The sequence below is a fragment of the Chiloscyllium plagiosum genome, chromosome 2, assembly GCF_004010195.1.
Source record: "Chiloscyllium plagiosum isolate BGI_BamShark_2017 chromosome 2, ASM401019v2, whole genome shotgun sequence".
Classification (NCBI taxonomy): Eukaryota; Metazoa; Chordata; class Chondrichthyes; order Orectolobiformes; family Hemiscylliidae; genus Chiloscyllium; species Chiloscyllium plagiosum.
Window position 1 is genome coordinate 74,094,996 of NC_057711.1, and position 22,156 is coordinate 74,117,151.

A 22,156-nucleotide genomic window follows, 5' to 3' on the forward strand; every position below is an offset into this window, starting at 1 on the left:
GGACAATGTCAGCACAGGGTCCTCTGTACTGTATCGGACTGTGCCAGCACCGGGTCCTCTGTACTTTATCAGTCTCTGCCCGAACATTGTCAGCACAGAGTCCTCTGTACTGTATCAGTCAATGCCCGGACAATGTCAGCACCGCGTCCTCTGTACTGTATCAGTCGGTGCCCGGATAATGTCAGCATAGGTTCTTCTGTACTGTACCAGACTGCTCCCGGACGTGTCAGCACAGGGTCCTCTGTACTGTATCAGTCTGTGCCAGGACAGTGTCAGCACAGGGTCCTCTGTACTGTATCAGTCTGTGCCCGGATAGTGTCAGCAGTGGGTCCTCTGTCCTGTACCAGACTGCTCCTGGAGAGTGTCAGCTCATAGTGCTATGTACTGTATCAGTCTGTGCCCGGACAGTCTCAGTACAGAGACCTCTGTACTGTATCAGACTGCTCCTGGAGTTTTCCCGGACAGTGTCAGCACAGGGTCCTCTGTACTGTATCGGACTGTGCCAGCACCGGGTCCTCTGTACTTTATCAGTCTCTGCCCGAACATTGTCAGCACAGAGTCCTCTGTACTGTAACAGACTGCTCCCGGACTGTGTCAGCACCGCGTCCTCTGTACTGTATCAGTCTGTGCCCGGATAATGTCAGCACAGGGTCCTCTGTACTGTGTCAGACTGCTCCCAGACGGTGTCAGCACAGGGTCCTCTGTGATGTATCAGTCTGTGCCCGGACAATGTCAGAACAGTGTCCTGTGTACTGTATCAGTCTATGCCTGGACAGTGTCAGCACAGGGCCCTCTGTACTGTACCAGACTGCTCGTGGACAGTGTCAGCACATGGTCCTCTGTACTGTACCAGTCTGTGCCCGGACAGTGTCAGCACAGAGTCCTCTGTACTCTATCGGTCTGTGCTTGACCGTGTCCGGACAGTGTCAGCACAGGGTCCTCTGTTCTGTACCAGACTGCTCCCGAACATTATCAGCATAAGGTCCTTTTTACTGTATCAGTCTGTGCCTGGACAGTGTCAGCACATGGTCCTCTGTACTGTATCAGTCTGTGCCTGGACAGTGTCAGCACAGGGTCCTCTGTATTGTACCATACTGCTCCTGGATAGTGTCAGCACATGGTGTTATGTACTGTATCAGTCTGTGCCTGGACAGTGTCAGCACAGGGTCCTCTGTATTGCAACAGTCTGTGCCCAGACAGTGTCTGCACAGGGTCCTCTATACTGTCTCAGTCTATGCCCGGATAATGTCAGCACAGGGTCCTCTGTACTGTATCAGTCTGTGCCCGGAGAGTGTCTGCACAGCGTCCTCTGTACTGTACCAGATTGCTCCCGGACAGTGTTAGGACATGGTCCTCTGTATGGTATCAGTCTGTGTCCGGACAGTGTCAACACAGGGTAGTCTCTACTGTATCAGACTGCTCGCGGACAGTGACTGCCCAGGGTCCTCTATACTGTATCAGTCAATGCCCGGATAATGTCAGCATAGGGTCTTCTGTACTGTACCAGACTGCTCCCAGACGTGTCAGCACAGGGTCCTCTCTACTGTATCAGTCTGTGCCAGGACAGTGTCAGCACACGGTCCTCTGTACTGTATCAGTCTGTGCCCGGACAATGTCAGAACAGTGTCCTGTGTACTGTATCAGTCTATGCCTGGACAGTGTCAGCACAGGGCCCTCTGTACTGTAACCAGACTGCTCCTGGACCGTGTCAGCACATGGTCCTCTGTACTGTACCAGTCTGTGCCCGGACAGTGTCAGCACAGAGTCCTCTGTACTCTATCGTCTGTGCTTGCACAGTGTCCGCACAGGGTCCTTTGTCCTGTATCAGACTGTGCGCAGACAGTGTCAGCACAGGGTCCTCTCTACTGAATCAGTCTGTGTCTGGACAGTGTCAGGACAGGGTCCTATGTACAGTATCAGACTGCTCCCGGACAGTGTCAGCACAGGGTCCTCTGTCCTGTATCAGTCTGTGCCTGGACAGTGTCAGCACAGTGTCCTCTGTATTGTATCAGACTGCTCCTGGACAGTGTCAGCACAGGGTCCTCTCTACTGTATCAGACTGTGCCTGGACAGTGTCAGCACAGGGTACTCTAAACTGTATGATTCTGTGCCCGGGCACTGTCAGCACAGGGTCCTCTGTACTGTATGATTCTGTGCCCGGGCACTGTCAGCACAGGGTCCTCTGTACTGTATCATTCTGTGCCCGGACAGGGTCAGCACATGGTCCTCTGTACTGTATCAGACTGCTCCTGGACAGTGTCAGCACAGAGTCCTCTGTCCTGTATCAGACTGCTCCTGGACAGTGTCAGCACAGGGTCCTCTGTCCTGTATCAGACTGCTCCTGGACAGTATCAGCACAAGGTCCTCTGTCCTGTATCAGTCTGTGCCTGGACAGGGTCAGCACAGGGTCCTCTGTACTGTATCAGACTGCTTCCGGACAGTGTCAACACAGGGTCCTCTGTCCTGTATCAGACTGCTCCTGGACAGTGTCAGCACAGGGTCCTCTGTCCTGTATCAGTCTGTGTCTGGACAGTGTCAGCACATGGTCCTCTCTACTGTATCAGACTGCTTCTGGACAGTGTCAGCACAGGGTCCTCTGTACTGTATCAGACTGCTTCCGGACAGTGTCAGCACAGGGTCCTCTCTACTGTATCAGACTGCTTCCGGACAGTGACAGCACAGGGTCCTCTGTACTGTATCAGACCGTGCCCAGACAGTGTCAGCACAGCCTCCTCTGTCCTGTATCAGTCTGTGCCTGGACAGTGTCTGCATAGGGTCCTCTCTACTGTATCAGACTGCTTCCGGACAGTGTTAGCACAGGGTCCTCTGTACTGTATCAGTCGGTGTCCGGACAGTGTCAGCACAGTATCCTCTGTACTGTACCAGATTGCCCCGGACAGTGATAGGACACGGTCCTCTGTATGGTATCAGTCTGTGTCCGGACATTGTCAACACAGGGTCCTCCCTACTGTATCAGACTGCTCGCGGACAGTGTCTGCACAGGGTCCTCTATACTGTCTCAGTCTGTGCCCGGATAATGTCAGCACAGTGTCCTCTGTACTGTATCAGTCTGTGCCCAGACAGTGTCTGCACAGCGTCCTCTGTACTGTACCGGATTGCTCCCGGACAGTGTTAGGACATGGTCCTCTGTATGGTATCAGTCTGTGTCCGGACAGTGTCATCACAGGGTCCTCTCTACTGTATCAGACTGCTCGCGGACAGTGACTGCCCACGGTCCTCTATACTGTATCAGTCAATGCCCGGAAAATGTCAGCACCGCGTCCTCTGTACTGTATCAGTCTGTGCCCGGATAATGTCAGCATAGGGTCTTCTGTACTGTATCAGTCTGTGCCCGGACAGTGTCTGCACAGCGTCCTCTGTACTGTACCAGATTGCTCCCGGACAGTGTTAGGACATGGTCCTCTGTATGGTATCAGTCTGTGTCCGGACAGTGTCAACACAGGGTCCTCTCTACTGTATCAGACTGCTCGCGGACAGTGACTGCCCAGGGTCCTCTATACTGTATCAGTCAATGCCCGGAAAATGTCAGCACCGCGTCCTCTGTACTGTATCAGTCTGTGCCCGGACAGTGTCTGCACAGCGTCCTCTGTACTGTACCAGATTGCTCCCGGACAGTGTTAGGACATGGTCCTCTGTATGGTATCAGTCTGTGTCCGGACAGTGTCAACACAGGGTCCTCTCTACTGTATCAGACTGCTCGCGGACAGTGTCTGCACAGGGTCCTCTATACTGTCTCAGTCTATGCCCGGATAATGTCAGCAGCTCCTGGACAGTGTCAGCACAGGGTCCTCTGTCCTGTATCAGTCTGTGCCTGGACAGTGTCAGCACAGGGTCCTCTCTACTGTATCAGACTGTGCCTGGACAGTGTCAGCACAGGGTACTCTAAACTGTATGATTCTGTGCTCGGACACTGTCAGCACAGGGTCCTCTGTACTGTATCAGTCTGTGCCTGGACAGGGTCAGCACAGGGTCCTCTGTACTGTATCAGACTGCTTCCGGACAGTGTCAGCACAGGGTCCTCTGTCCTGTATCAGACTGCTCCTGGACAGTGTCAGCACAGGGTCCTCTGTCCTGTATCAGACTGTGCCCAGACAGTGTCAGCACAGCCTCCTCTGTCCTGTATCAGTCTGTGTCTGGACAGTGTCAGCACATGGTCCTCTCTACTGTATCAGACTGCTTCTGGACAGTGTCAGCAAGGGTCCTCTGTACTGTATCAGACTGCTTCCGGACAGTGTCAGCACAGGGTCCTCTCTACTGTATCAGACTGCTTCCGGACAGTGACAGCACAGGGTCCTCTGTACTGTATCAGACTGTGCCTGGACAGTGTCTGCACAGGGTCCTCTCTACTGTATCAGACTGATTCCGGACAGTGTCAGCACAGGATCCTCTGTACTGTATCAGACTGTGCCCAGACAGCTTCAGCACAGGGTCCTCTGTCCTGTATCAGACTGCTCCTCGACAGTGTCAGCACAGGGTCCTCTGTCCTGTATCAGTCTGTGCCTGGACAGTGTCAGCACAGGGTCCTCTCTACTGTATCAGACTGCTTCCGGACAGTGTTAGCATAGGGTCCTCTGTACTGTATCAGACTGTGCCCAGACAGTGTCAGCACAGGGTCCTGTGTCCTGTATCAGACTGTGCCCGGACAGTGTCAGCATATGGTCCTCTGTACTGTACCAGACTGTGTCCGGACAGTGTCAGCACAATATCCTCTGTACTGTACCAGATTGCCCCGGACAGTGTTAGGACACGGTCCTCTGTATGGTATCAGTCTGTGTCCGGACAGTGTTCGGTCTGTGCTTGGACAGTGTCCGCACAGGGTCCTTTGTCCTGTATCGGACTGTGCCCAGACAGTGTCAGCACAGCCTCCTCTGTCCTGTATCAGTCTGTGCTTGGACAGTGTCAGCACAGGGTCCTCTCTACTGTATCAGACTGCTTCCGGACAGTGTCAGCACAGGGTCCTCTGTACTGTATCAGACTGGGCCCAGACAGTGTCAGCACAGGGTCCTCTGTCCTGTATCAGTCTGTGCCTGGACAGTGTCAGCACAGGGTCCTCTCTACTGTATCAGACTGTGCCTGGACAGTGTCAGCACAGGGTACTCTAAACTGTATGATTCTGTGCCCGGACAGTGTCAGCACAGGGTCCTCTCTACTGTATCAGACTGTGCCTGGACAGTGTCAGCACAGGGTACTCTAAACTGTATGATTCTGTGCCCGGACACTGTCAGCACAGGGTCCTCTGTACTGTATCATTCTGTGCCCGAACATTGTCAGCACAGAGTCCTCTGTACTGTATCTGACTGCTCCCGGACTGTGTCAGCACCGCGTCCTCTGTACTGTATCAGTCTGTGCCCGGATAATGTCAGCACAGGGTCCTCTGTACTGTGTCAGACTGCTCCCGGACGGTGTCAGCACAGGGTCCTCTGTGCTGTATCAGTCTGTGCCCGGACAATGTCAGAACAGTGTCCTGTGTACTGTATCAGTCTATGCCTGGACAGTGTCAGCAGAGGGCCCTCTGTGCTGTACCAGACTGCTCGTGGACAGTGTCAGCACATGGTCCTCAGTACTGTACCAGTCTGTGCCCGGACAGTGTCAGCACAGAGTCCTCTATACTCTATCGGTCTGTGCTTGGACAGTGTCCGCACAGGGTCCTTTGTCCTGTATCAGACTGTGCCCAGACAGTGTCAGCACAGGGTCTTCTCTACTGAATCAGTCTGTGTCTGGACAGTGTCAGGACAGGGTCCTATGGACAGTATCAGACTGCTCCCGGACAGTGTCAGCACAAGGTCCTCTCTACTGTATCAGTCTGTGCCTGGACAGTGTCAGCACAGTGTCTTCTGTACTGTATCAGACTGCTCCTGGACAGTGTCAGCTCAGGGTCCTCTGTCCTGTATCAGTCTGTGCCTGGACAGTGTCAGCACAGGGTCCTCTCTACTGTATCAGACTGTGCCTGGACAGTGTCAGCACAGGGTACTCTAAACTGAATGATTCTGTGCCCGGACACTGTCAGCACAGGGTCCTCTGTACTGTATCATTCTGTGCCCGGACAGTGTCAGCACATGGTCCTCTGTACTGTACCAGACTGTGTCCGGACAGTGTCAGCACAGTGTCCTCTGTACTGTACCAGATTGCTCCCGGACAGTGTTAGGACACGGTCCTCTGTATGGTATCAGTCTGTGTCCGGATATTGTCAACACAGGGTCCTCCCTACTGTATCAGACTGCTCGCGGACAGTGTCTGCACAGGGTCTTCTGTACTGTACCAGACTGTGTCCGGACAGTGTCAGCACAGTGTCCTCTGTACTGTACCAGATTGCTCCCGGACAGTGTTAGGACACGGTCCTCTGTATGGTATCAGTCTGTGTCCGGACAGTGTCAACACAGGGTCCTCTCTACTGTATCAGTCTATGCCCGGACAATGTCAGCACAGGGTCCTCTGTACTATATCAGTCTGTGCCCTGACAGTGTCAGCATAGGGTCTTCTGTACTGCATCAGACCGTGTCCGGACAGTGTCAGCACAGGGTCCTCTGTACTGTACGAGACTGCTCCCGAACATTGTCAGCACAAGGTCCTTTTTTACTGTATCAGTCTGTGCCTGGACAGTGTCAGCACAGGGTCCTCTGTATTGCAACAGTCTGTGCCCAGACAGTGTCAGCACAGGGTCCTCTGTCCTGTACCATACTGCTCCTGGATAGTGTCAGCACATGGTGTTATGTACTGTATCAGTCTGTGCCCGGACAGTCTCAGTACAGAGACCTCTGTACTGTATCAGACTGCTCCTGGAAAGTGTCAACACAGTGTCCTCTGTACTGTATCTGTCTGTCCCTGGACAGTGTCCGCACAGAGTCCTTTGTGCTGTACTAGACTGCTCCCAGACAGTGTCAGCGCAGGGTCCTCTGTACTGTATCAGTCTGTGCCCGGACATTGTCAGCACAGGGTCCTCTCTACTGTACCAGACAGCTCCCGGACAGTGTCAGCACAGAGTCCTCTGTACTGTATCAGTCTGTGCCCAGACATTGTCAGTACAGGGTCCTCTGTAGTGTATCAGTCTGTGCCCAGACAGTGTGAACACAAGGTGCTCCGAATTGTATCCGTCTGTTCCCGGACATTGTCAGCACTGGGTCCTCTGTACTGTGTCAGACTGTGCCCAGACAGTCTCAGTACAAGGCTGTCTATTCTATATCAGTATTGTACTGCCAGTGTGTGCGAGGGGCACAGTGTTGAGTCTCTCCCCCCGGGTCACACTGCAGATTGTTACAATCACCTCCCATTGTCCCCGGACGTTCTACCATTGTTTGTTTATTTGTTTTGTTGCAGTAAAAACCGAAAGCTTCGTGCACTTCCCCCCGTGGGGAGAGCAGGCCATCACATTAACGTCGCCGCTCAGCCCTGGCGAAGTCATCAAACGCAAAACCCAAGCAGGAACCGATTATCCGAGAGTGGATCGTGTGTTCGCTGAGAGAGCGGCCTTCTCAATGAACTGCTGCTGGTTCAGTTTCAAAAGAGAACCGCTAAATTAGCCCATGGTCTGGTGGCTATATTCCTTAATGTGACATTGTCCATTATAACTCATATCTCACGTTTTGCCTATGCCACCTAGGTTCATCAGCCGAACAAGAATGTTGTGGAGACCCCAGCAAATAAGGGTGAGTCTCCAAGCCACTTAAGAACGGATCAAGAACGTATTTCTTTAAAATATTTTTGCTTATTATAGTTCCAAAAATGACTTTTTGGCATGTAGTCAATCTCATCCAATTGAATTATGATGAATTTTTTTTTTGCTTTTTTAATTCTGGACATTGGTAGAATTATTTTATAGATTTATATGTATTTATTTATAGTCATACAGTATGGAAACAGAGAACCAGTCCATGACCACCATGTTCCCAAACTAAACTAGTCCCACCTGCCTTGTTTGGCCCATATCCCTCAAAATCTTTCTTATTCATGTTCCTAACCAAATGTCTTTTGAACATTCTAGCTGGACCTGCATCTACCACTTCCTCTGACAGTTTAAATCCACACAGGAACCACTCTCTGTAAAAAACCGAATTGCCTCTCATGTCCTTTTTGAATCTTGCTCATCACCCCTTAAAAATATGCCCACTAGTTTGGACCTCTTTGCCTCTGGGAAAAGACCTTTGCTATTCACCCTTTCTATTCCCCTCATGATTTTATAAACCTCTATAAGGTCAACTGTCAATCTCCTACCCTCCAGTGAAAGAAGTCCCAGTTTATCCAGCCTTTTTAATGTATATTATTCAAACTCTCCTTTACTGGCAACATCTTGGTAAATCTTTTCTGAACATGTTTTAGGTGATCTTGTGAGGGCCAGGTATTTAGTGGCAAGAGATCAAATGTTACGTCCAACCAGAGTTTGCAAACCCAACTTCACACAGCTTGACATCTATTGCCTCCATAAACTCCACTTGTTGTAAATTGCTACGCTTGCTTTTAGAAATATATCACAGCTGGGTACCACCTATTTGCAGCCCTCATCCCTTTATATTTTACTATTGCATTAAATAAATTTAGGACTTTCCACTTTTTCATCCTTTCGCTTCATTGTATCTTTACAGTCTTTTTCCATCTTATATTCCTTTTTGTCCTAACAGAAAAGAAACTATTCTTTTGATACCTTGACTTTTGTAAAGCTTCACCTTCATTTGTTTGCTGAAGAAGGAGTTAGTCAGACATCTTGACTTTCAACTTTAGACCACACTAAATTCTTCCACAACCCCTTAGCATCTTATAATATTTATTGCAACATATCTTGCTAATTAAGCCCAAAACATCTTAATCTATCCTTAGCATTGAATCCACTTATTTAATTGTATGAACTATATGAAATATGGATTGTATGAAAACCAGAAAAAGAAAGTTTTCATTTGAAAACTAATTACTGACAGTGAAATGAAATCTAGATTTGCCACATGTATCTTGATTTTTAGGACTGGGGGATTGTGGAGATTGGGACCAGTTTGGGCGAGGGATCAGAGAACTGATGGGAGTGGGGATCTGAGAAGAGCATGGAAAGGAGCCAGAGGGAGAGAGGCCCTTCCAGTTCCTGGGCCTTCCTTGTACCCACAGTCTTAGTTCCTTGTGCCCTTCCTCCCTACTCCCCCAGTTCTGGGTCTTCCTTGCGCCCCATCCCATCCACCTAGGTCTCTGGCCTTCCTTGTCATCCCCACTCTGGGAAGCAATGGCCCAGTGGTATTTTCACTGGACTGTTAATCCAGAGACCCAGGTTATGTTCTGGGGATTTGGGTTCAAGTCCTGCTGCAGCAGATGAACTCAATAACAATTTGGAATTAAGAGACGAATGATGATGGTGAAATTGTTGACGATTGTTGGGGAAAACCCCGTTTGGATCACTAATATTCTTTAAGGAAAGAAACTATCATCCTTATCTGCACTGGCCCACGTTTGACTCCAGACCCACAGCACTGTGGGTGATTCTTACCTGCATTCTGGGCAATAAGGGATGATTTCTGAACCCTCTTCCCTTTTCACTTGAGGGACCTCCTATTTCCCCGTCCCAGTCCCATATCCCCTTTCCTCACCACTGAAGCCCAGTTCAAAATTGCATGCACTATCCTGTGCAAATGCAGTATTTTCTATAGTGACCTTGTACAACTTGATTTTCTTTAGCAGTTTTCCATAGCACAGTTTTCTATAGCAGAACGACCTGTGCCAGCCTCTGTGGAGTTATTTCAGTGACATGTTGTGTTTGTGACCATGTGAATGCATATTCCTGAAGGAGCATACATATTCCAGAGTTGAGTGGCAACATCTCTAAACAGTTTGATTAAAAGTCTGAAATCTAGATTTGACAGATTTCTCTTTTTGATTTTTCAAATGTAAACTATTTTAATGTCACTTTGTTATGAAAATTGTTATAGAGTCATAGAGATGTACAGCATGGAAACAGACCCTTCGGTCCAACCCGTCCATGCCGATCAGATATCCCAACCCAATCTAGTCCCACCTGCCAGCACCGGGCCCATATTCCTCCAAACCCTTCCTATTCATATACCCATCCAAATTCCTCTTAAATGTTGCATTTGTACCAGCCTCCACCACATGCTCTGGCAGCTCATTCCAAACACGTACCACCCTCTGCGTGAAAATGTTGCCCCGTGAGTCTCTTTTATATCTTTCCCCTCTCACCCTAAATCTATACCTTCTAGTTCTGGACTCCCCAACCGCAGGGAAAAGTCTTTGCCTATTTACCCTACCCATGCCCCTCATAATTTTGTAAACCTCGATAAGGTCACTCCTCAGCCTCTGACACTCCAGGGAAAACAGCCACAGCCTGTTCAGCCTCTCCCTATAGTTCAAACCTCCAACCCTGGCAACTTCTTGGAAATATTTTCTGAATGCCTTTCAAGTTTCACAACATCTTTCCATTAAGAAGGAGACCAGAATTGCACGCAATATTCCAACAGTGGCCTAACCAATGTCCTGTACAGTCGCAACATGACCTTCCAATCCCTGTACTCAATACTCTGACCAATAAAAGAAACGATATCAAACACCTTCTTCAGTATCCTATCTACCTGCGACTCCACTTTCAAGGAGCTATGAACCTGCACTCCAAGGTCTCTTTGTTCAGCAACACTCCCTAGGACATTACCATTAAGTGTATAAGTCCTGCTAAGATTTGCTTTCCCAAAATGCAGCACCTCGCATTTATCTGAATTAAATTCCATCTGCCACTTCTCAGCCCATTGGCCCATCTGATCAAGATCCTGTTGTAATCTAAGGTAACCTTCTTTGCTGTCCACTACTCCTCCAATTTTGGTGTCATCTCCAAACTTACTAACTGTACCTCTTATGCTCGCATCCAAATCATTTATGTAAATGACAAAAAGTAGAGGACCGAGTAGCGATCCTTGTGGCACTCCACTAGGCCTCCAGTCTGAAAAAAACCCTCCATCACCACCCTCTGTCTTCTACCTTTGAGCCAGTTCTGTATCCAAATGGCTAGTTCTCCCTGTATTCCGTGAGATCTAACCTTGTTAATCAGTCTCCCATGGGGAACCTTGTCGAACGCCTTACTGAAGTCCATATCACATCTACCGCTCTGCCCTCATCAATTCTCTTTGTTACTTCCTCAAAAAATGTAATCAAGTTTGTGAGACATGATTTCCCACGCACAAAGCCATGTTGACTATCCCTAATCAGTCCTTGCCTTTCCAAGTACATGTACATCCTGTCTCTCAAGATTCCCTCCAACAACTTGCCCGTCACCAACATTAGGCTCTCTGGTTTACAGTTCCCTGGCTTGTCCTTACCACCTTTCTTAAACAGTGGCACCACGTTAGCCAACCTCCAGTCTTCCAGCACCTCACCTGTGACTATCGATGATACAAATATCTCAGCAAGAGGCCCAGCAATCACTTTCCTGGCCTCCCATAGAGTTCTAGGGTACACCTGCTCAGGTCCTGGGGATTTATCCAACTTTACCCGTTTCGAGACATCCAGCACTTCCTCCTCTGTAATATGGACATTTTGCAAGATGTCACCATCTATTTCCCTACAGTCTATATCTTCCATACCCTTTTCCACAGTAAATACTGATGCAAAATACTCGTTTAGTATCTCCCTCATTTTCTGCGGCACCACATAAAGGCCACCCTGCTGATCTTTAAGGGGCTCTATTCTCTCCCTAGTTACCCTTTTATCCTTAACTCTATTTGCCAAAGCTATCTCATGTCTCCTTTTTGCCCTCCTGATTTCCCTCTTAAGTATACTCCTACTCCTTTATACTCTTCTAAGTATTCACTCGATCTATCCTGTATATACCTTACATATGCTTCCTTCTTTTTCGTAACCAAACCCTCAATTTCTTTACTCATCCAGCATTTCCTATACCTACCAGCCTTTCCTTTCACCCCAACAGGAATATACTTTCTTTGGACTCTTGTTATCTAATTTCTGAAGGCTTCCCATTTTCCAGCCGTCCCTTTATCTGTCCCCAGTCAGGTTTCGAAAGTTCTTGCCTACTACCGTCAAAATTGGCCTTTCTCCAATTTAGAACTTCAACTTTTAGATCTGGTCAATCCTTTTCCATCACTATTTTAAAACTAATAGAATTATGATCACTGGTCCCAAAGTGCTCTCCTCAGTCACCTGCCCTGCCTTATTTCCCAAGAGTAGATCAAGTTTTGCAACTTTTCTAGTAGGTACATCCACATACTGAATCAGAAAACTGTCTTGTACACACTTAACAAATTCCTATGCATCTAACCCTTTAATACTATGGCAGTCCCAATCTATATTTGGAATGTTAAAATTCCCTTCCATAACCACCCTATTATTCTTACAGATAGCTGAGATCTCCTTACAAGTTTGTTTTCAATTTCCCTCTGACTATTAGGGCGTCTATAATACAATCCCAATAAGGTTATCATCCCTTTCTTATTTCTCAGTTCCACCCAAATAACTTAGATTTTAAAAAAAACTAGGTCACTAATATTGAAAGAAGAAAATCTGCCCTATGTGCCTGGTGCAGCCTACATGTGATTCCTGATCAACAGCAATGTTGTCTCCTCCTAATTATTCTCTGGGCAATTAAGAATGGGCAATAAATGTTGGTCTAGCCAGAGACAACTACATCCCATGAATTATTAAAAAACCTTATTTACTGCTGTGTTTAACTCAATGATTAAAACTAATCTGAGCACAATATGGCCCCGCAAATGACAAACACTTGTTGACCACTTTCAGTGATGTTAGAAATCCTAAATTGCCTTTTAAACAGTATTCGCATTTGGATATTGGAGCTCTATTTTCACTGGTAAAATTGTAATTGTAAACACCAACTTAATTAACTCATACACTACAGCACTTATAAGAGCGTATTTAATCAGTTTTAAAATCATATACAATTAGTGCCTGTAGTAAATCTACTTTATTAATAAGATGTTTTATTCTTTAATATTGAGCCAACAATTTGAAAATTAACACCTAAAACACTGCTACTTTAAGATACAAATGAAGTTATTAGTGTTGGGTATAAAGAATTGTTGTCTTTGTTCTTGTTGCAGATATTGAATTCATCACTGATATACATGGAAGTGTTTGATTTACCTTGGAGAACATCCAATTGAAATGGCACCCTACAAATTGAAATTATTTGGCCTGTTGTATTTTGTACAAGGAATACCCTATGGATTACAATCTGGTTTACTACCAATTTACCTCAGAACTATTGGAATTTCATATACCAAAATTAGTTTGACTAAGTTCTTGTACTTCCCTTGGCTACTGAAGATACTTTGGGCTCCATTTGTGGATCAATATGGGACAAAGCAGAAATGGCTGCTATCTAGTATGTTTGGTCTGTTTCTATGTAGTTTAATAATTTCCAAACTGCATCCAAAGACTGATTTCCCAATGTTGGCATTCATTCTGCTGCTGATGAACTTCCTTGCTTCAGTTCAAGATATTGCTGTTGATGGAATAGCAGTACGATTACTCAGTAATGACGAAATTGGCTATGGCAACACCATCCAGGTTGTGGGTTATAAGACAGGCTCTGTCGTTTCAGGAGCAGGGCTTTTGACAATGATGGACCATATTAGCTGGGATATGCTCTTTGTAGCAATCTCTGTTATTTATGTGATTGCTATCATTTGTGCATGCTTCACGCCTGAACCTCCAACAACCTCTGTTACAGAAACTAGGTTGCCTGTGTTGAATCCCCGTGAAATACTAAAAGAAGTAGTTCATGTGCCTGGAACCATTTGGACTCTAATTTATGTCATCATTTACAAATTAGGTGAGTGTGACATTATTATGATTGATAAAAAATAATATCCTGTCAGTGTATTTTTCCATATTCATCAATATTTTTGTTTTAAAAGTCTAATTTATCTTTCTGGTTTTCGGTTCTGAAGTAGGGTGCCGCCAAATACACAAAGCACAACTTGTGAATTTTTGCTGCAGATGCTGACAGACTTGGTGTGTTTTATTTTGTTATATGTTTTGTTATATATGACATGTTTCTTTGTCAGAAAATCTCTTGAATGCAATGTTATCGTTTGAAATCAATACAAATTGTTTACAAAGAACTGATCTATGCTACTGTGCTGCAGATTTGGCAGAATTTAATGGGGCCAGCAGTGGGCCTATCCACTGATTGTTGAGGTGATGGCCCTACATGGTAGAATGTCTCATCTCTTAGAGCTGCCAGCCAGGAACACCACAGTAGCACTATAGTAGACCTGAGAAGGAGTCTCATTAATGGAACCCTGGAATGCATGTAAATTGGGTGAGCCCGAAGGGTTAGGTCAGGGAGGTCCTGGTGTGAAGGATGTTCTGGTCAAAAGGCAGGTGCCTTATCTCATGGGAAGCCCTTGCTGTTGGTTGATTCCTCCAATGGAAATGGGGTATCCCAACAGGAAGAACATCCTACATCAAACCAGAAGCAAATCTGCTGGGGTTCATCATGGCTCTGTTGATGAGCTCTTTAATTCATAGAACCATAGAATCCCTACAGTGTGGAAACAGGCCATACAGCCCAACAAGTTCACATCAACCCTCCCACCCACACCCATTCCCATACCCTATTTCTCTACATTTCCCCTGACTAATGCACCTAACCTACGCATTCCTGAACACTATGGGCAATTTAGCTTGGCCAATTCACCTAATCTACACATCTTTTGACTGAGGGAGGAAACTGGAGCACCTGAAGGAAACTCACACAGACATGGGAAGAATATTCAAACTCCACACAGTCTCCCGAGGGTGGAATTGAACCTGGGTCCCTGGCACCGTGAGGCAACAGTGCTAAACAACCGAGCCTCTACTTGTAGGTAGCATGCCTGTTTATTGGTGTTGATGACACAAACAGGCGTGACATGACATGGATGCCAGTTGCACCCAAGCTGGTGGTATCACCCCCTTCCCTCCATTGAACCAGAGTGCTATTCCACTGATGAGGATGCTACCCCTCTTGGTGCATTATTATCACGATTGGCCTCCTTGTCTTACTTGACTGAAGGTTCATCTACAATGCAAGTGCCCATGATAGAGGCTGCTGCTGTATTGACAGCAGAATAGCAGTCTCTATAGATGCTCCTGTGGCATTTCTATGACAAAGATGACTGCCACACATATTTCAGCTGAAGGCAGATACGAGAGATCAGATCCCACCATCCCATCCATGGCTTCAAGAGAAGCACCCACCATTAGATGTAGCTGAGATCTGAGGCCACTGTATCAACTGGAGCACTAAATATATCACTATTTTATTTAGAGCCATAGAGCTGTACAGCATGGAAACAGACCCTTTGGTCCAACTTATCCATGTCGACCACACATCCTAAATTAATCCAGTCCCATTTGCAAACATTTGGCCCATATCCCTCTAAACCTTTCCTATTTATATACCCATTCAGATGCCTTTTAAATGTTGCAATTGTACCAGTCTCCACCACTTCATTCCATACATGCACCACTTTCTGTGTGAAAATGTAGTCCCTTTTAAATCTTTCCTCTCATTTTAAACCCATGCCCTCTAGCTTTGGACTCCCTTACCCTGGGTAAAAGACTTTGACTATGCACCCTATCCATGCCCCTCATGATTTTATAAACCTCTTTAAAGTCATCTCTCAGCCTGCAACTCTCCAGGCAAAATATCCCCAACCTATTCAGCCTCTTCCTATAGTGCAAACTCTCTGACCCTGGAAATATCCTTGTACATCATTTCTGAACCCTTTCAAGTTTTACAACATCCTTCCTATAGCACAGAGACCAGAATTGAATGCAATATTCCAAAGTGGCCTAACCAATGTCCTATACAGCTGAAATATGACCCTCCAACTCCCATACTCAATGCACTGCCCAATGAAGGCAAGCATACCAAACACCTTCTTCACTATTCTATCTGCCTGTAGCTCCACTTTCAAGGGACTATGAACCTGCACTCCACGATCTCTTCATCACTGGAATTGCAATTTCAGAAACCAAATGGTCTACTTGATGTAGTATTTTGAGCAGATAATTTTGGTTGCAGCACCATTCGGACAGATGGATGAGTAGATCTCCTTTGTGGCCTAGATCTGCATGTTGAGATGAGCTGCTGGAGCCTTGCCTACTGAAGGAGACGGAGCCATGGCAGCTGCCTGAAAAGTGATTACAAACATCTGGGAAGCTTGTGTTGTGGCTGAATGCGATGAGTGAACAGGACCATGTGAGTTAAGGTCTTGACAGTCAGGTTTTGATGAACTCAAATCTTCAGAGAAAATTGGGTTAATGATGAAAAGGAATTTGCTGTGAAGCTCCCTCTGGTGGCAGAGGAGATTTGTGGTTTTATTAATACTGTGTGTGTCTGCTCCCTCTGGTGGTATAGTTTTAGGCGAAAGTGGGTACTGCGGATGCTGGAGATTACAGTCAAGATTAGAATGATGCTGGAAAAGCACCGCAGGTCAGGCAGCATCCAAGGAGCAGAAAAATTGACATTTTAGGCAACAGCCCTTCATCAGGAATGCAAGATTTGCCCGAAATGTCGATTTTCCTGCTCCTGCAATGCTTTTCCAACACCACTCTAATCTGGTATAGTTTTAGTTTAATCTTGTCAGTACACATAATTAGTTGTGAAGGAACCTCTAGTGCAATGTATGAGAAATTAATATGTTGAAGAGTAGACATATGACAATAATGAAGGTAATGCCAGATTCTAATTTATAGTGTTTCAGGATTCCAACACTTATTTGATATTCATAGATAGATGGGTTAAAAAAAAATCATGTCTGTCAGTTTCCTATATTTGGATCTCAAACATAATAGGATTTAACTGTGTACATTAAATTTCTCTCTACATGTGTGTTTATCTGAACTATTATCAGTGCGGTAGAGGATGTTAAAGGATGTGAATTAGAAGCTGGCAGAAACAAGCATCCTCAAATTGTTGTGCCCTTCAAAGACACCAGAGAACTTTCAGCAAATAGCACTAATACAAAACCAACGCGGTGTACTTTAACCAAATAAAAAAAAAAGCTTTTTCATTTAATCCTTAGCTCAAGGTGAAGACACTCTGTACACTGGTGATCAACCAACCTTTCTCTTCACAAACAGTAATTAAATGGTATTTAAAAGTTGTGACTGCAATACTTGCTAACTAAGCTTTGTTTGAACTCCGCATGAAAGCAAATGGAATCTGTCAAAAATAGAGGATAGACTTGTGAAACTGGGTCTCACTGTCATTTTTAAACGTTTTTCAAATCTCTACTAAAAAGAACCTAAGTTTCTCAAGAAATTTAGGATCAAATCCATAGTCATCTATTCATCCTCTAAATGTCACATACAAACCTGACTTAGAACTATTTGGCCATTGTTTCAATGATTCTGGGTCCCAATCCTGACAGCATTATGGGCGTACTTACATCCTAAGGACTGCTACAGTGCAAGATTGCAAGAATGCGCAAATAGGTATGGACAATAAATGCTGGCCTAGTGAGTGATGCTTGCGTTCCATGAACAGAAAAAAATAAAACTGTTCTATCCAATACTAGAAATTTAAATTTAATCAATTTTCAGGTCTAGATTCAGTGTATTAACAATGGATACTGCAGAATTATTTCAAGGGGCAGGGCCAAATGTTTTGAATGTTACTAGCAATTATGCAACCTAAAATGTTTTCAACTTCAATGCTAAGTTATTCTTACTTTATACATTTCTCTGAAAGCAGTACAAATTAAGACCAAAAACAACCACCTAACTATTCCTATCCCATTTACCAGCACTTAGTTCATAGATTTGTATGCCTTGACATTGCAAGTGTATATTTGAATGCTTCTTAAATGTTATGGGGCTTTCTGCCTCTATTAACCTTCCAGGCTATGAGTTCCAGATTCACACAACTCCCTGAGTGAACTTTTTCCTCACAACCCCAGTAAACCCCCTGCGTCTGACCTTAAATCTATGTCCCCTGGTTATCTATCCCTCCACTAAGGGGAAAAGTTTCTTTCTGTCTATGATCCTCATGACTTTACACATCTCAATCACGTCCGTCTCTCTGCTGCAAGGGAAAGCAACCCCAGTCTATCTAAACTTTCTTCGAAAAAATTCTTAATCTGTGTTTTCACTGATGGTGTTTAATTTGTTGCTATTTTTATTATACACTTTTTTTAAATGTTAGAATACTAATACAAAGTATTATGCTTTTATTCAGGACCCAAAAATAACATGATGTATAAAAGATTCCACCTTTGTCTGCAACTTCTAACAAGCTTCTATACTTTTCTACTAATTAAAATTTTGCGATTCTTAATAATGTTTCTGTAGCTTTATTTTAAGACATAACCAAACTTCCTAGGCTGGCCAACTTTTATTTAGAAACATAGAAAATGGGAACAGGAGTAGACCCTGCTCCTCCATCATGATGACCATGCTTGACCATCCAACTCGACAGCTTGTCTCTGCTTTTCCCTTTATATCCTTTTGATCCCTTTAGCCCTAAGTGTACGTTCAATTCTTCTTGAAGTCATACAATGTTTTTGCCTCACTGCTTTCTATAATAACAAATTCCACCACTCATCACTCTATAGGTGAAGACATTCATTCTCATTTCAGTCTGAAATGCTTTACCCCTTATGCTTTGATGGTGACCACTGAATCTGGACTCTTATTGTGAGGCACGTCCTTCCTGCATTTACTCTGTCTAGTCCTGTTAACATTTTATCAGTTTCTATGAGATTCCCTCTTCATTCCTCCGATTCATAGAATCCCTACAGTGTGGAAACAAGCCTTTGGCCCAACAAGTCCACGCTGACCCTATGAAGAGTATCTTACCTAGACCGATTCCCCACCCTATTACTATATATTTTCCCCTGACTAATGCACCTAACTTACACATCCCTGAACACTATGGGCAATTTAGCATGGCCAATTCACCTAACCTGCACATCTTTGGACTGTGAGAGGAAACCAGAGCACTCGGAGGAAACCCACACAGACACGGGGAGAATGTGCAAACTCCACAGAGACGGTTACCCGAGGCTGGAGTTGAATTTGGGTTCCTGGTGCTGAGCTACCGTGCCACCCATACTGAATAGTTAATATCATATTATACTCCAGTGAATATAATCTTAATCAATTCAACCCCACTTCATATGTCAGTCCTGCTATCCCAGGAATCAGTTTGTTAAACCTTTGTTGCACTACTTTCGTGGACAGAATGTTCTTCCTCAGATAAGGAGACCAAAACTGCACATGTTATTCCAGGTGAGGTCTCATCAAGGGTCTGTACAATTGCAACAAGACATCTCTGCACGTGTATTCAAATCCTCTCTATGAACATACTACTTGCCTTCTTCGGCTGCTGCACTTGTGTGATTTCTTTCAGTGACTGGTGTACAATGACACCCGGGTCTCACTATGGGCTTCTCTCTCTCAGTTTAATCAGATAATAATCCACCTTCCTGTTCTAGCTCCCAAAGTGGCTATCCTCGTTATCGTCATTTATCCACATTATTCTGCATCTGCCTTATATTTTCCCATTCACTCAATTTGTCTAAATCACACTGAGCGATCTCTACATCCTCCTCACAGTTGACCCTCCCATCCATCTTTGTTCCATCTGCAGATTTGGTGATATTTTAATTCATTCCCTCACTTAAAGGGCAGAATAGCCTGCTCTGCACCTATTGTCTATTGTCTATATTGTCTAAAATAGATTGTGAATAGCTAGGGTCCTAGCACGGATCACTGCAGCACCCTATTAATTATTGCTTGACGTTTGGGCAAAGGCCTGTTTATTCCTACTCTTTGTTTCCTGTCAGCCAACCCATTTTCTATCCATTTCAGTACATACTCCCAAATCCATATGCTTTAATTTTACAAGCTGATCTCTTTATGAAAAGCATGTCCACTGACTCCCCTTCATCAATTCTATGAGTCACATCCTCGAAGAATTCCAGTAGATTGGTCAAACATGATTTCCTTTACATAAATCCATGCTGACACTTTCAGATTCTGGCACTAATAGTGTTCAGTTATTAATGTTTTTATAATGAACTCTAGTATTTTCCCCACTATCAACATCAGGCTGAATTGTTTAGAATTTCCAGATTTCTCACTGCCTCCATTTTTAAATAGAGGGGCTACATTAGCTACCTTGCAATCTGCAGGAACTGTTCCAAAGACTATAGAATCCTAGAAGATGACCACCGATGCTTCCACTATTTTTAGTTCCACTTCCTTAAGTACTCTGGGATGTAGATATCAGGCCCTGGGGATTTATCTGCCTTCAATCCCAACACCATTTCTCTACCAAGTGCTGATTCCCTTCAGTTCCTCAATCTCACTAGACCATGTGTTCCCCAATATTTCTGGTATCTTATTTGTGGCTTCCTTTGTGAGCACAGAAACAAAGTATATATTTAGTTGATCAGCCATTTCTTTGTTTCCCATTATAAATTTCCCCGTTTCTGACTGTATACGACTTACTTTTGTCTTCACCAATATTTTTCTCTTCATATACCTACAGAAACTCTTTTATAGCTGACTCTCGTACTCCATTTTCCTCTTCTTAAGCAATTCGTTTGTCCTCCTTTGCCGAATTTTAAACTGCCCTGCATGTCAGATCTGTTTGTTTTTCGACAAATTTATATGCTTCATCTTTGGATCTAATACTATCTTCCAATTCCCTTGTAAGGCATGGTTTGCCAGCCTTTCCTATTTTACTTCTGTGCTTGACGGGAAAGAACAATTGTTGCAGTTCACCCATTTGCTCTTTGAATATTTGCCATTGCCTTCCCACTGTCTCTTCTTTAACTAATGTCTCACAACCTACCATAGCCAATTCATGCCTCATATCATTATAATTTCCTCTATGTAAATCGAGAACCTTCCCACAGATTCAACTACATCATTTCCCTGCTGTACACCTCTTTGACTCTATGGTGCTGTGAATCTCCATCCTCATGACAAATTCTATCAGGTTATGGTCACTCATCCCTAAGGGGCTTTGCACAACAAGATTGTCAGTTATTCTCATTACGCAATACCCAACCTAGGATGGCCTGCCCTGTAGTTGGTCCCACAATGTATTAGTCTAGAAAATCATCGCGCGTACGGTCCAGGAATTACCCCTCTATGATATTATTATAAATTGATTTACCCAATCTATATGCAAATTAAAGTCACCCATAATTACAGATGTTCTTTTCTTGCATATGTCTCTAATTTCCCGTTTAATGCCATTCCCAAGATTGGAGGTCTATATACAATGTCCACTAATATTTTTTGCTCCTTGCTGTTTCTCAACTGTACCATTTTTGGAGCTAACATTATTGCTCACTATCGTGTTAATTTCCTCTTTAATCAGCATTGTAACTCCACCACCTTTTCCTTTTTGTCTGCCTTTCCGAAGTACTGATTATCCCTGGATATTCTATTCCTATCCCTGGTCACCTTGCAGCCATATCTCAGTAATTCTGCTTTATCATATCTGTTTTGATCTATTTGCATGATTAATTAATTTGGTTTACTACAAAATGCTCTGCGCATTAAGGTACAAAGCCTGAAGGCTTGTCTTTTTAACATTAAATGTCCAATTTCCATTATCTGTGGCTCTCTTTGATCCTGACCTTTGAATCCTCTGCTTATCATTTTTCTTATTTGTTTTATGACGTTCATTCTTCTGGTTGTTGGTACAGGGTCCTTTAAATTCATCTGGAGCTGTTTCAGTGTGGTGGTAGGTTTGTGGGCTACCATGATGCCTAGGGCCCGAAGTAGTCTGATCGTCATCTCCGAGATGTCTTTAATATATGGCAGAGTGGTTAGAGTTTCTGGGCGTGTTGTGTCTTCTTGATTAGGTCTGTTGTGCTTAATGGGTACCTGTTTTTCCTGAACATGTTGTACAGGTGTTTTTCCTCAGATTCTCTTAGTTCCTGGGTGTTGCAGTGTGTTGTGGCTCATTTAAATAATGTTCTGATGCAGCTCTGTTTGGGGGTGTTGGGATGATTCCTCCTATAGTTGAGTATCTGGTCAGTGTGTCTGGTTTTACTGTAAACATTGGTCTGTAGCTCTTCATTGGGTTTGTATTCTATCATGAAATCTCGGAAGGGGAGTCTGTTGTTATTGTTCTCTTCCTCTTTGGTGAACTTTATACTGGTAAGGATGT

At 44.7% G+C, this 22,156-nt stretch overlaps 1 protein-coding gene across 4 annotated transcripts in view; it reads left to right on the forward strand.

Moving 5' to 3' along the window:
• The window catches only part of mfsd3 (major facilitator superfamily domain containing 3), a 125,229-nt gene that overhangs the window by 16,245 nt on the left and 86,828 nt on the right, over window positions 1–22,156 (forward strand). For 2 of the 4 annotated variants that reach the window (XR_006314842.1, XM_043712139.1), the window contains exons 2-3: window positions 7,336–7,664; window positions 13,071–13,804. Coding sequence is in view for 3 of the 4 variants with exons in the window: in XM_043712139.1 (XP_043568074.1) it covers window positions 13,135–13,804 (670 nt within the window). In the remaining variant the exon portion in view is untranslated. The remainder of the gene's footprint in view (window positions 1–7,335; window positions 7,665–13,070; window positions 13,805–22,156) is intronic. The other 2 variants (XM_043712157.1, XM_043712148.1) reach the window with 1 other exon arrangement.